Here is a 14897-nt window from a genome sequence, read left to right as displayed (position 1 = left end):
AACTTTGTCAAGGTATGTGCTTTGTGAAAGTCCAATTAAGAATCTTGATCTATCTCTATGGATCTTGATGCCTAATATATATGCGGCTTCACCGAGGTCTTTCATTGAAAAACTCTTATTCAAGTATCCCTTTATGCTATCCAGAAATTCTATATCATTTCCAATTAGCAATATGTCATCCACATATAATATCAGAAATGCTACTGAGCTCCCACTCACTTTCTTGTAAATACAGGCTTCTCCAAAAGTTTGTATAAAACCAAATGCTTTGATCACACTATCAAAGCGTTTATTCCAACTCCGAGAGGCTTGCACCAGTCCATAAATGGATCGCTGGAGCTTGCACACTTTGTTAGCTCCCTTTGGATCGACAAAACCTTCCGGTTGCATCATATACAACTCTTCTTCCAGAAATCCATTCAGGAATGCAGTTTTGACATCCATTTGCTAAATTTCATAATCATAAAATGCGGCAATTGCTAACATGATTCGGACAGACTTTAAGCATCGCTACGGGTGAGAAGGTCTCATCGTAGTCAATCCCTTGAACTTGTCGAAAACCTTTCGCAACAAGTCGAGCTTTATAGACAGTAACATTACCGTCAGCGTCAGTCTTCTTCTTGAAGATCCATTTATTTTCAATGGCTTGCCGATCATCGGGCAAGTCAACCAAAGTCCATACTTTGTTCTCATACATGGATGCCACCTCGGATTTCATGGCCTCAAGCCATTTTGCGGAATCTGGGCTCACCATCGTTTCTTCATAGTTCGCAGGTTCGTCATGGTCTAGTAACATAACCTCCAGAACAGGATTACCGTACCACTCTGGTGCGGATCTTAATCTGGTTGACCTACGAGGTTCAGTAATAACTTGATCTGAAGTTTCATGATCATTATCATTAACTTCCTCACTAATTGGTGTAGGTGTCGCAGAAACTGATTTCTGTGATGATCTACTTTCCAATAAGGGAGCAGGTACAGTTACCTCATCAAGTTCTACTTTCCTCCCACTCACTTCTTTCGAGAGAAACTCCTTCTCTAGAAAGGATCCATTCTTAGCAACGAATGTCTTGCCTTCGGATCTGTGATAGAAGGTGTACCATAACAGTCTCCTTTGGCTATCCTATGAAGACACATTTCTCCGATTTAGGTTCGAGCTTATCAGGTTGAAGTTTCTTCACATAAGCATCGCAGCCCCAAACTTTAAGAAACGACAACTTTGGTTTCTTGCCAAACCATAGTTCATAAGGTGTCGTTTCAACGGATTTTGATGGTGCCCTATTTAGAGTGAATGCAGCCGTCTCTAAAGCATAACCCAAAACGATAGCGGTAAATCAGTAAGAGACATCATAGATCGCACCATATCTAGTAAAGTACGATTACGACGTTTGGACACACCATTACGCTATGGTGTTCCGGGTGGCGTGAGTTGCGAAACTATTCCGCATTGTTTCAAATGTAGGCCAAACTCGTAACTCAAATATTCTCCTCCACGATCTGATCGTAGAAACTTTATTTTCTTGTTACGATGATTTTCAACTTCGCTCTGAAATTCTTTGAACTTTTCAAATGTTTCAGACTTATGTTTCATTAAGTAGATATACCCATATCTGCTCAAATCATCTGTGAAGGTGAGAAAATAACGATATCCGCCACGAGCCTCAATATTCATCGGACCACATACATCTGTATGTATGATTTCCAACAAATTTGTTGCTCTCTCCATAGTACCGGAGAACGGTGTTTTAGTCATCTTGCCCATGAGACACGGTTCGCAAGTACCAAGTGATTCATAATCAAGTGATTCCAAAAGTCCATCATTATGGAGTTTCTTCATGCGCTTTACACCGATATGACCTAAACGGCAGTGCCACAAATAAGTTGCACTATCATTATCAACTCTGCATCTTTTGGCTTCAATATTATGAATATGTGTATCACTACTATCGAGATTCAACAAAAATAGACCACTCTTCAAGGGTGCATGACCATAAAAGATAGTACTCATATAAATAGAACAACCATTATTCTCTGATTTAAATGAATAACCGTCTCGCATCAAACAAGATCCAGATATAATGTTCATGCTTAACGCTGGCACCAAATAACAATTATTTAGGTCTAAAACTAATCCCGAAGGTAGATGTAGAGGTAGCGTGCCGACCGCGATCACATCGACTTTGGAACCATTTCCCACGCGCATCGTCACCTCGTCCTTAGCCAATCTTCGCTTAATCCGTAGCCCCTGTTTCGAGTTGCAAATATTAGCAACAGAACCAGTATCAAATACCCAGGTGCTACTGCGAGCATTAGTAAGGTACACATCAATAACATGTACATCACATATACCTTTGTTAACCTTGCCATCCTTCTTATCCGCCAAATACTTGGGGCAGTTCCGCTTCCAGTGACCAGTCTGCTTGCAGTAGAAGCACTCAGTCTCAGGCTTAGGTCCAGACTTGGGTTTCTTCTCCTGAACAGCAACTTACTTGCTGTTCTTCTTGAAGTTCCCCTTCTTCTTCCCTTTGCCCTTTTTCTTGAAACTAGTGGTCTTATTGACCATCAACACTTGATGCTCCTTTTTGATTTCTACCTCCGCTGCCTTTAGCATTGCGAAGAGCTCGGGAATTGTCTTATTCATCCCTTGCATGTTATAGTTCATCACGAAAGCTCTTGTAGCTTGGTGGCAGTGATTGAAGAATTCTGTCAATGACGCTATCATCCGGAAGATTAACTCCCAGTTGAATCAAGTGATTATTATACCCAGACATTTTGAGTATATGCTCACTGACAGAACTATTCTCTTCCATCTTGCAGCTGTAGAACTTATTGGAGACTTCATATCTCTCAATGCGGGCATTTGCTTGAAATATTAACTTCAACTCCTGGAACATCTCATATGCTCCATGACGTTCAAAACGTCGTTGAAGACCCGGTTCTAAGCCGTAAAGCATGGCACACTGAACTATCGAGTAGTCATCAGCTTTGCTCTGCCAGACGTTCATAACTTATGGTGTTGCTCTTGCAGCAGGCCTGCCACCCAGCGGTGCTTCCAGGACGTAATTATTCTGTGCAGCAATGAGGATAATCCTCAAGTTACGGACCCAGTCCGTGTAATTGCTACCATCATCTTTCAACTTTGCTTTCTCAAGGAACGCATTAAAATTCAACGGAACAACAGCACGGGCCATCTATCTACAATTAACATAGACAAGCAAGATACTATCAGGTACTAAGTTCATGATAAATTCAAGTTCAATTAATCATATTACTTAAGAACTCCCACTTAGATAGACATCCCTCTAATCCTCTAAGTGATCACGTGATCCATATCAACTAAACATGTCCGATCATCACGTGAGATGGAGTAGTTTCAATGGTGAACATCACTATGTTTATCATATCTACTATATGATTCATGCTCGACCTTTCGGTCTCCGTGTTCCGAGGCCATATCTGCATATGCTAGGCTCGTCAAGTTTAACCTGAGTATTCTGTGTGTGCAACTGTTTTGCACCCGTTGTATTTGAACGTAGAGCCTATCACACCCGATCATCATGTGGTGTCTCAACACGAAGAACTTTCGCAACGGTGCATACTCAGGGAGAACACTTTTATCTTGAAATTTTAGTGAGAGATCATCTTATAATGCTACCGTCAATCAAAGCAAGATAAGATGCATAAAAGATAAACATCACATGCAATCAATATAAGTGATATGATATGGCCATCATCATCTTGTGCTTGTGATCTCCATCTCCGAAGCACCGTCATGATCACCATCGTCACCGGCGCGACACCTTGATCTCCATCGTAGCATCGTTGTCGTCTCGCCAACTATTGCTTTTACGACTATCGCTACCGCTTAGCGATAAAGTAAAACAATTACATGGCGATTGCATTTCATACAATAAAGCGACAACCATATGGCTCCTGCCAGTTGCCGATAACTCGGTTACAAAACATGATCATCTCATACAATAAAATATAGCATAATGTCTTGACCATATCACATCACAACATGCCCTGCAAAAACAAGTTAGACGTCCTCTACTTGGTTGTTGCAAGTTTTACGTGGCTGCTACGGGCTTAGCAAGAACTGTTCTTACCTACGCATCAAAACCACAATGATAGTTTGTCAAGTTGGTGCTGTTTTAACCTTCGCAAGGACCGGGCGTAGCCACACTCGGTTCAACTAAAGTGAGAGAGACAGACACCCGCCAGTCACCTTTAAGCAACGAGTGCTCGCAATGGTGAAACCGGTCTCGCGTAAGCGTACGTGTAATGTTGGTCCGGGCCGCTTCATCTCACAATACTGCTGAACCAAAGTATGACATGCTGGTAAGCAGTATGACTTATATCGCCCACAACTCACTTGTGTTCTACTCGTGCATAACATCAACGCATAAAACCAGGCTCGGATGCCACTATTGGGGAACGTAGTAATTTCAAAAAAATTCCTACGCACACGCAAGATCATGGTGATGTATAGCAACGAGAGGGGAGAGTGTTGTCCACGTACCCTCGTAGACCGAAAGCGGAAGCGTTAACACAACGCGGTTGATGTAGTCGTACGTCTTCACGATCCGACCGATCAAGTACCGAACGCACGGCACCTCCGAGTTCAGCACACGTTCAGCTCGACGACGTCCCTCGAACTGCGATCCAGCCGAGTGTTGAGGGAGAGTTTCGTCAGCACGACGGCGTGGTGACGATGATGATGTTCTACCGACGCAGGGCTTCGCCTAAGCACCGCTACGATATTATCGAGGTGTAATATGGTGGAGGGGGGCACCGCACACGGCTAAAAGATCGTTGATCAATTGTGTTGCTAGAGGTGCCCCCTGCCCCCGTATATAAAGGTGCAAGGGGGGTTCGGCCGGCCTAAGGGAGAGGCGCGCCAGGAGGAGTCCTACTCCTACCAGGAGTAGGACTCCCCCCTTTTCCATGTTGGACTAGGAGAGAGAGGGGGAAGAGGTGGAGGGGAGGAAGGAAGGGGGGGCGCCGCCCCCCTCTCCTTGTCCTATTCGGACTGGGGGGAGGGGGGCGCGGCCCTGCCCTGGCCTCCTCTCCTCTCTTCCACCTAGGCCCACTAAGGCCCATTAAGTTATCGGGGGGTTCCGGTAACCTCCCAGTACTCCGGAAAAATCCCGATTTCACCCGGAACACTTCCGATGTCCAAACATAGGCTTCCAATATATCAATCTTTATGTCTCGACCATTTCGAGACTCCTCGTCATGTCCGTGATCACATCCAGGACTTCGAACAACCTTCGGTACATCAAAACATATAAACTCATAATATAACTGTCATCGTAACGTTAAGCGTGCGGACCCTACGGGTTCGAGAACTATGTAGATATGACCGAGACACCTCTCCGGTCAATAACCAATAGCGGAACCTGGATGCTCATATTGGTTCCCACATATTCTACGAAGATCTTTATCGGTCAGACCGCATAACAACATACGTTGTTCCCTTTGTCATCGGTATGTTACTTGCCCGAGATTCGATCGTCGGTATCTCGATACCTAGTTCAATCTCGTTACCGGCAAGTCTCTTTACTCGTTCCGTAATACATCATCCCGCAACTAACTCATTAGTCACAATGCTTGCAAGGCTTATAGTGATGTGTATTACTGAGTGGGCCCAGAGATACCTCTCCGACAATCGGAGTGACAAATCCTAATCTCGAAATATGCCAACCCAACAAGTACCTTTGGAGACACCTGTAGAGCACCTTTATAATCACCCAATTGCGTTATGACGTTTGGTAGCACACAAAGTGTTCCTCTGGTAAACGGGAGTTGCATAATCTCATAGTCATAGGAACATGTATAAGTCATGAAGAAAGCAATAGCAACATACTAAACGATCGAGTGCTAAGCTAACGGAATGGGTCAAGTCAATCACATCATTCTCCTAATGATGTGATCCCGTTAATCAAATGACAACTCATGTCTATGGCTAGGAAACACAACCATCTTTGATCAACGAGCTAGTCAAGTAGAGGCATACTAGTGACACTCTGTTTGTCTATGTATTCACACATGTATTATGTTTCCGGTTAATACAATTCTAGCATGAATAATAAACATTTATTATGATATAAGGAAATAAATAATAACTTTATTATTGCCTCTAGGGCATATTTCCTTCAATCGCCGCTAAGTGGAAGCTTAAATGGGGTTGATCGGAATCGAGAGACAAGGGTTTGCCCAGATTCGGCCCCTCGCGGTGGAGGTAAAAGCCTACTCCTGCTTGATTGCTATTGATGATTGTGATCCCGATTACAAGGGTGCGGCTTGGCTAACCTAGTACTCGAGATATTGTAAACTTAGTCTTTCTGACTCAGGGACTTCCCTTTATATACAAGTGGAGGCCCTGGGCTTACAATAGAGTCCGGTTCGTACTACAATCCGTGTCCTATTATGTTTCCTATTTGTCTTGTTTCCTAAGTAAGAAACTTCCTTTGGCGCTATGGCTGACATTGGCGGCTTGTGCTTCTGGGTCACGAGTCGGCCCACCTGGCGACTCATCTCCTGGACCTTGAACCTGCGGTTGTGTGAGCCCATTGTCAGACCATACTTCTTAAGTCGCCATTGAATGACCCAGCCCTGAACGGGCAGGTCATACCGTGGGGTTATATTCCCAACAGCTACAGAAGTACGACAAGGATAGGTCATGGGCTGAGTTTCAGACCAGTGTACCAGCTGAAGCACTTGCCTTGGTACAGGCGGTGGCGAGCACGACAGTGGGCAATGGCAAATCAACTCTGTTTTGGGAAGACAGGTGGCTGAACGAGTCGAGGGTATGTGAGATAGCACCCTTGGTATACGATAGGATCCCGCCTAGGATCAGACGATCTATGCTCGTATCGGATTCGGTCATCAACAATAACTGGGCAGGGCAGATTGGCCCGAACCTCGCGCCCGAGGTGCTCCTGCAATTTCTCGACTTATGGCAGAGGGTCGCGGATGTACCAATCATAGAAAATGTGATAGATGTGGTCAAGTTGAGCTGGGAGAAAGACGGACAGTACTCGGCGAGGTCCACGTACGCCGCAGGATTTTTGGGGCTTGAGGTATCTCCGACGGCATATTTCACATGGAGTTCTAGGGCACCCCTACGATGCCGCTTTTTTGCTTGGCTTGTCTTCAAAATCGTTGTTGGACATTGGATCGTTTGGACAGGCGTGAACTGCCGCACCAGGATACATGCCTATTATGCAACCAGAGCGAGAAAACTATCCAGCACCTGCTACTCAACTGCGTGTTTGCTAGAAAACTGTGGCACTAGTTAGGGTGGATCACTGGTAGGGTGGAGTTCGAGCCGCGGATTGGCGAGGACCTCAAGGCGTGGTGTACCAGACAGGATACGAACGCCCCAGTTCGGAAATCCACAAGGGGTAAATGTCTCCTCACCATGTGGCTCATCTGGAAACATAGGAACGACGTTGTTTTCAACAGCGCGTCCCCCTCCCTGTCCTGGACGATGCTACGGATTGTGGATGAAGGTAGGTTTTGGGCCAAGGCTGGACTTTTGAAAGGAAACACTAGAGGCTTTGAGGTAGAGGTAGAAGGGCGGGATGGAGTAACGTAGTAGGCTAGCGTATACAATAGTGGTGCCGGCTTCGGCCGGCATGTAAATATGTCTATAAACTTCAGGAGTCTCTCCCCTCCTTCTTTAATGAATGATACGCACACTCATGGGTATTTGAGAAAAAATGGGCTCGCCCACAGAGATTGAGGGAGGAGGCTTTCCCTAGTCACCTTGCGACAGGGGAAAAGAAAGAGTTGTCAATCCAAAAAAATAAAAAGAAATAGTAACCTTTGTTTGTTTTCGCGAAAACAATACTCTTTCCGTTTGAAAATACGTCTAGATACATCCATTTCTCCGACAAGTATTTTGGAACGGAGGGAGTAGTAATCTTTAGACAACACTAAAGAGGCAATTGTGGTTAACATAGAAATGCCCAATTAGGGCAAAAACCCAGCTATTTGTTTTAGCTAAATATATAAAGATCGTGCCGACCACTCAAAAAATAGAAAAGACGGTTTCGTACGGAAAACGACACCATGACGGTGCTTGAGAGAAAAAAGAGGCACCATGACAGTAGTAGCACATAAAGTGGCTCAGATCACACGACTGTAAACCAAAACAGGCAAGTACATCGTCACGAGCCGAGTCACCTCGGAACACGCGATCCTGCCCAGTCGTTGCCTCCCTCCCATTGGACGTGCCTCTGCCCCCAAGTACACGTAAACAAATACTCTACTCCAGCACTGCCGCACAAGTGGGCCGCGATCATTACTCCCAGAGATTGACGTCGAAGCTTGAGACCTCTTGCCCGGAGATATTTTTGCCGACCGGCCGCAAATAAACATAACTTAACGCGGCACAAAGGAATATCAGGCTGAGGGATGCTCCGAAGAGCACGCTATCAAATGGACGACTTGGGACTTGGGACTTGCGGGCACGTTCCGGGCATCGAGATATTCCTTGGCCCTTGCCCAAGAGGCAACGACTCTTCCGGATTCGTGTTAAACCAGATCTTTTTTTGGGCACAAGTAGTAGGAGTAGTAGTTTTCTTTAACATTTGAATTTTGAAACGATCATTTGATCTATCTTCTGTCACCGTTGCAGCTGTCCTGTTTTAGGAGTGGATGAGGAGGGTGACCGGAAAGCTGCACCCTAGATCGTAGATGCGTACGTTCCAACTTCCAACAAGTACGTAGCTGTACAACGCGCTCTCAAAAAGAAAAAGGAAACAAAGTTAAGTAGAGCCGTGGGGTCAGGTACAGCAGAGGTGCAAAGCTTATGTCACATGTTGTCATTGGTATACAGTGATTTCAATTTGTAAAATACTCCATATGTCAGAAAACTTGTATTTCTCGACGTCGTACATGGAGGGAGGAGGATGATTTCAAACATGGTTAGCATCCACTTTGGCGATAAGGGCGGATTAACTCTGAAAATCGCAACAGCACAGGGCACTGGCTGCTGCCAAACACCACAAGAACTGTTAGCCAATGAGATTGTTCATGGCAATTATTAGCAAAATGGCACGGCCATGCTCTAGATCACATCTTCCCGTTACCGGAAACATGTTGCATCTGAAAACACACTCCGTGCTAAGTTCAAGCGAATATTCTGGAGAGATCAAGCAGGGCTATGCATTCTGACAAGCAACTATACACAACTAGGCAGGGAGCCCTGTGTACATGTCAGACAACAACTACTGCTATTTCTGTTAAGCAAACAGACGGGGTGCCGTGGGTACGCGAGGGCATCTCACATGCGCTGCACGCTACTAACCACCAGTGACGAATCGAAATGGTCCAAGAGTATCTTTAAAGCAATCGGACAAAGACACCAAAGAAATGGCTGTATTTTGTACAGCAACGCATGCTGATCAGGACTCACGATTAGTGGCCAGGAAACACGATGCCAGTTGTTTGGCCATGGTGGATCTGTAGATCACATCCATGAATTGTCTATGACTTGACAAATTTGCCCTAGTTTTATACTACAAGTTATGCAAGAACAGTAACATGGATTGTGAATCTATGATATGCAGATGCACACAAGACCAACGGATAGCATCTTTTCTTGAATTGTTAGGCGAATCCAGCTAGACAGTCTCTAGGCAGCATATAACACACTGCTCGTAAATCTGAAAGCTTGATCTTAGCGAGAACTATTCAACAACTCTTCAGAAATAGCAGAATCAAGAATAGTGTTTGTATGCCCTAAAAGTAAATACAAAGAAATTGACACTTCAGTGAATGAAAAATATATATTAAACCATTGAAGGGCATACACATGCAGTAGAAAATGTCTAAACGTTTATTATTGGAATCGTCATGTTCCCAAAATGCAGTTCAAGCTGCCATAGCAGCAGGATATACACGCTACAAACCATCAATTGAGTTTACAGTTTCATGAACTTGCAAGCAAAATGAAATGGATGTAAAGATAAGCCACGGATTTTATGATGTAAATCAAGTACTATTGATGTAGTTACCATGATAGGGAGAACCCAACAATCTAAATATGGTGTACAAGTACACAACTGAAGCATGAACCCACGATTGAACTGCAAAGATAGTCACCTGGCAACACGAAAAATCCAACACGATTCCAACAGCTAAAAGGATCAATATCTCTACGCAATCGAGAAGCAATCAGATAACTGCATGCACGCAAGGCTCGACGCTTACAATTGTCTCATACTCCAGTCCTGATCCCAGTCATCCATGAGTGTTCAAAGCTTCCCAGACCAGATTCTTTGGAGCAGCTCCAGTAGTGGCTTCCCTGGCCTGCAATGCTGCAGCCCTTAGCGTCTTCCATGTCATTACATTTGCCTCCCAGAATGTGGCGGCACCATAAGACAGCCCATGCTTCTTGCAAAGGTCACGCACAATCGGCGCGACCATCCTATAGTGGCAGCGAGGCAGGCGAGGAAACAAATGGTGTTCAACCTGGAACTGCAGACCACCATGGAACCAATCCATCCACGGGGAGCACTTGATATCAAGTGTGCCCGCTGTTTGCCTCTCAAACCAGTCGTTCCCCTTTGGTGGCCCAACATACACAGCGGATGAGAAGTGGTTCAGGCAGAACTGAACATGCTGAATCCCCGTGATCACAAAGCTTGCAAGCACAAAAGCAACCCTCTCCCACCAATTCGGCAGGCAAGAGACCAGCAAGGGGTACCAAACCCAGAACGCTGCAACTCCGGCGATCTCCAGCCAACGCTGCCGCACCTTCTTTTGCGTGATCAGGAACACGATTGACTGCACAAGAAGATTTATCCTTGCAAATCCCATCACCGGGTAGAATGTCCAGTGCTGGTAGCTGACGAAGAACTTGGATATGGCATCAAACGCCAAGGTGCGCTCGTAGCAGACCGACCAAAGGTTGTTGAAGAGCTTGGTGGAAACCGCGAAGAGCGGCAAGTGCTGGAGGTCCGGGTCATGGTCGAGGCTGTTGCAGGAGATGTGGTGTGTGTTGTGGTTGAACTTCCACCAGGCGATGCCGAGGCCGGTGAGGCAGTTCCCGGAGACCACCTGCAGGAGGCGGTTGAGCGCGGGGTGCCTGGTGATTTGGTGGTGGCCGGAGTCATGGCCAATCCAGCCCGACTGGATCCAGATGAAGCCAATGAGGCCGCCGGCGAACATGTGGGCCCCGGTGCTGGAGCAGGCGAGGACGCAGTAGAGGGCGATGCAGAAGAGCACCGACATTGCGACGAGCAGGAACTTGGGGGTGTGGCCGACGCGCTCGAAGAGGCCCGCGGAGGAGAGCTGCGCGAGGAGGCGGCGGAAGTCGGCGGAGGCGGGGGGGACGGTGTAGTCGGAGAGGCGGCCGACGAAGAAGCGGCGGAGGAGCGGGCGCACGGAGGGCGGGTGGTAGGCCATGAAGGCGTCGGTGGCGTCCTGGCCGGCGAGGGTGATGAGCGGGACCTCGCCGCCCGGGTGGTGGCGCAGCCACGGCGTGACGTCGTAGACGTCCCCGGAGATGGAGATCCAGAGGTCGTCCGCGGCAGCGTGCGCCTGCAGCTCCTTGGTGGAGATCATGCGGACGTCGGCGGCGTCCTTGCTGGCGGCCGGCATTGCGTCGGCTTCCGGCGCCGTTGCGTCCGCGAGGCCCGTGCGGGCCATCGGTGGCGTGGATTTAGCTGGAGCGCGAGGAGGGGTGGTCAGGACTCAGGAGGAAGGGAGGGGAGGGGGGAAGGGGAGATCGGATCTTAAAACAGCAACGGAGGTTTGTTAGGGAGGGTGGGGAAAGACGCGCTTCTCCACGCCGCCCCTCGATGTGCTGTTACGTTTTCTGTTTTATAATACGCCCTCTTCGCTCCACGGTAAAGATAATCTGAACTTGGCTGAGCGATGTCCCCCTTTGCCACGGATCCGGATCCCCGCATGTAGGCCTTGTTTGGATACTAAGAATTAGTAGTTGTGAGATTATAGGAAACGGGTTTTTAGACAATTTTTAGGAAAACCGGTTTTCGCTATTTTTTCAGTTACGGTAGGTCTATATAATTTCTTGTTTGGATGGAAAAAATAGAAAAACGAGATTAAGGAATTCTTTGTTTGGGTCGCCTCGTACGCAGATGCCTCACTTCGCTCGTCGCCTTTTACTGACTGCGCTTCTCCCGTCCCGCTCCGAGCACGATGGTGGCGACTGGGCACATGAGCACAGAGTATATTGTTGGGAGCCTCACGGAGGCTGGGCATGATTCGTTCGTAGGTTGCAGTTGCAGCTATGCATGGGCCATGGGCACGCCCGTATGAGGCAGCCGCGGCGCTGAACGCAGCCAAGCTGAGCACACGGACATGGCGGACGAGCATGGTGCGGCCACATATTTTCGTATTGAAAGTCAAGTACTGCCAAGCTCAATGCTCGCCGTGGCGGCATTGTCTGGCACAACTAAGTCCAAGGAGAAGGAGGCATTGTTGGCAGTGTCCACTGATGGAGCTCACCACGACGAGGAATCAATTTCATCCTCTTGCTATCCCTCATCCATGCCGCAAAGCTCGACGTCGTTGTTGACGACGTCCATGAGCCAGAAAGAGGTTGTGTCGGCGTGCGTGTCAACTGTACTCCCAGACTGCCGCATCGAGGGACCTCCGGGTTCATGGACTCCTTAACATCTTGGGCCTCGTCGGCCGGAGGCACTGTAGCTACGGCAGCGGCAGGACCGGCTCGGCGACCGCTAACCCAGCCGCAGCCTTTGAGCACACGGTCGAGGAATCAAGTCTGGGTGTCCGCCGTCCGCATCTCTGAGCACTTGTAGTAGCAGAGGCAGGAGCTAGCCGACGTCCCGTGGAACCGCCGGCAACGCATAGGAGGACGAACCTGAGGTCGACGATACCGAGGAACAGGTATGTGTTAATCGCGTTTTTGCAAAAACGACTAATGGTCGTTTTTCCATAAACGCAAAATCCTGGGTTATAGAGAACCAAGTTTTCTATATCCACGGGTTAGTTAGAAGATCCAAACAAGATTTTATTCGGTTAGAGCTGTTTCCTAGTTTATAGAGATCGGGTTTTGTATATTCTTCTTATCCAAACAACATCGTAAGGCGGACCCAGAAATCGGTCCGCGAACAATGATATCAGAGCTGGCCATTTAAAGCTAGCCACACATGTCTGGTTGCATTCAGTCGAAATTTAATGAAATTAAAGTTCAAAAAAAAGAAATTTAATGAAATCAAACAAATTTGTTGTATATTTACACAACCCGGATGATATTCATTCATATTTGAATAATTTTACATAAAATCGCATGGTTTTTGACATATTTAAACTAGAGTGGCTCTAAACCTAGCCTAAAATAACTGTCGGCGCCTGTTTCCCATATCGGACTGGCCATGAGCCCCGAAAAATGAAGCACCGCCTCCGCAGTCTGCCTGCGGCTAATCGGCTGACGATGATCAGCCCACCCAGCTACCTCCCATGCTCTACTCTTCCCCATTGTCAACGATGCCCGTGAACGTGCTGGCATCGTTGTCATGCCGACGGAGCGCGGAGGAGCAACCGACATCGTCCTCGTCCTCATCCTTGTCGTAGACTTCATCCACCACGCTCATCGATCTCCTTGAAGGCGGCTTCTAACGCGGCGGATTTTCATGGGCGGTGTGGAAGGATTGGAGCAACGCCTCCTGCTCGCCCACGTCCACATCCGACGTGATGGTTGGAACGGTGGAGAGTTGCTCCTTCACGCATTGGTGCTTGTCAGGGAGGCGGACATTGTACTCATGGTCGGCCTATGCCTGCTGGAACGAGGCCCGCGACTCTTCCAACACCATCTCGGTGTAGTGAGCACGGCCTCGCCCATGGCAATGTCGGCATTGGCAGGCGGGGGCGTCGGCTCGTCGTCAACCTCCTCTTCCATTTGGGCGATCGCAGCACTGGCATGTGTCTACCTGTCGGCCTGCTGGCTGCAATGGCGGCGATCTCATGCTTCAGCTCGGGCGAGAGGTTATCCCAGACGGCTTTGGAGCTCGAGGAGGCCATGGTGGGCTGGTGTAGAGAGCAGGGTGTTGTGTGCGGATATGGTCGGGCCTGGGGTTTAAATAGTGGGCGGCTGACAGGGCACCCAGCGAGGTGGTTAATGGTGGGCAGCAGACGAACGGACGGGTGGCACCAACGCAGGTTCTTCGGCATCCGCCCATGTTTAATGTGGGTAGGTGGACAGACGGGTTGTCGTTTGAATGCGGAGAAGTCGCATGCACCAGGGAGCGGTGCGGGCAACACTCTCGGCCGGTGTGCCACTTCAATGTCAGAGCGACGTGAGAGGTCGCGTCGCTCTGCGGCGGCATGAGGCACTGGTGCTCTAAAGCGGCGATGGCCGCTTCGTGCTGGAAAGGGCGCGGGAGAAAGAGAGAGAGAGAGAGAGAGAGAGAGAGAGAGAGAGAGAGAGAGAGAGAGTTTTTGGGTGAGCTAGGTTTCTCGGACGCTTGCATGGTGATGTCTACTACACAACTTTATTCTTGTAGACTCTTTTGGGCCTCCGAGTACCAAGTTTTTTAGGACAGCAGTAAATTTTCCTCAAGTGAATGACCTAAGATTTATCAATATGTGAGAGGTGTAGGGTGAAGATGGTTCCTCTCAAACAACCCTACAATCAAATAAAAAAATCTCTTGTGTCCCCAACACACCCAATACAATAGTAAATTGCATAGGTGCACTAGTTCGGCAAAGGGATGGTGATACAAGTGTAGTATGGATAATAGATATATGTTTTTTGTAATCTAAAATAACAAAAATAGCAAGGTAGCAAGTAGCAAACAGTGAGCAAAATGGTATATCAATTACTCCCTCCGTCCCAAAATAAGTGACTCGACTTTGTACTAACTTTAGTACAAAGCTAGTACAAACTTGAGTCACTT

The 14897-nt window shown here is 47.7% G+C and overlaps 1 protein-coding gene across 1 annotated transcript; it reads right to left on the bottom strand.

The window, feature by feature from the left end:
• Nucleotides 1-9786: 9786 nt before the first annotated feature.
• On the bottom strand, nucleotides 9787-11808 carry LOC123121294 (delta(8)-fatty-acid desaturase 2). Its single transcript, XM_044541202.1, has one exon. It carries the CDS (start codon nucleotides 11662-11664, stop codon nucleotides 10255-10257), a length of 1410 nt encoding a protein of 469 aa, XP_044397137.1. The 5' UTR covers nucleotides 11665-11808; the 3' UTR covers nucleotides 9787-10254.
• Between the last annotated feature and the right edge of the window lie 3089 nt (nucleotides 11809-14897).

The sequence above is a fragment of the Triticum aestivum genome, chromosome 5D (assembly GCF_018294505.1).
Source record: "Triticum aestivum cultivar Chinese Spring chromosome 5D, IWGSC CS RefSeq v2.1, whole genome shotgun sequence".
NCBI classification, from domain to species: domain Eukaryota; kingdom Viridiplantae; phylum Streptophyta; class Magnoliopsida; order Poales; family Poaceae; genus Triticum; species Triticum aestivum.
Note: the sequence above shows the minus strand (reverse complement) of the source record. Positions and strands in the feature narration are given on the sequence as shown.

What these genes read in the sequence shown, in the direction of transcription:
- LOC123121294 (XM_044541202.1), bottom strand. Translation starts at nt 11,664, where the DNA reads ATGGCCCGCACGGGCCTCGCGGACGCAACGGCGCCGGAAGCCGACGCA.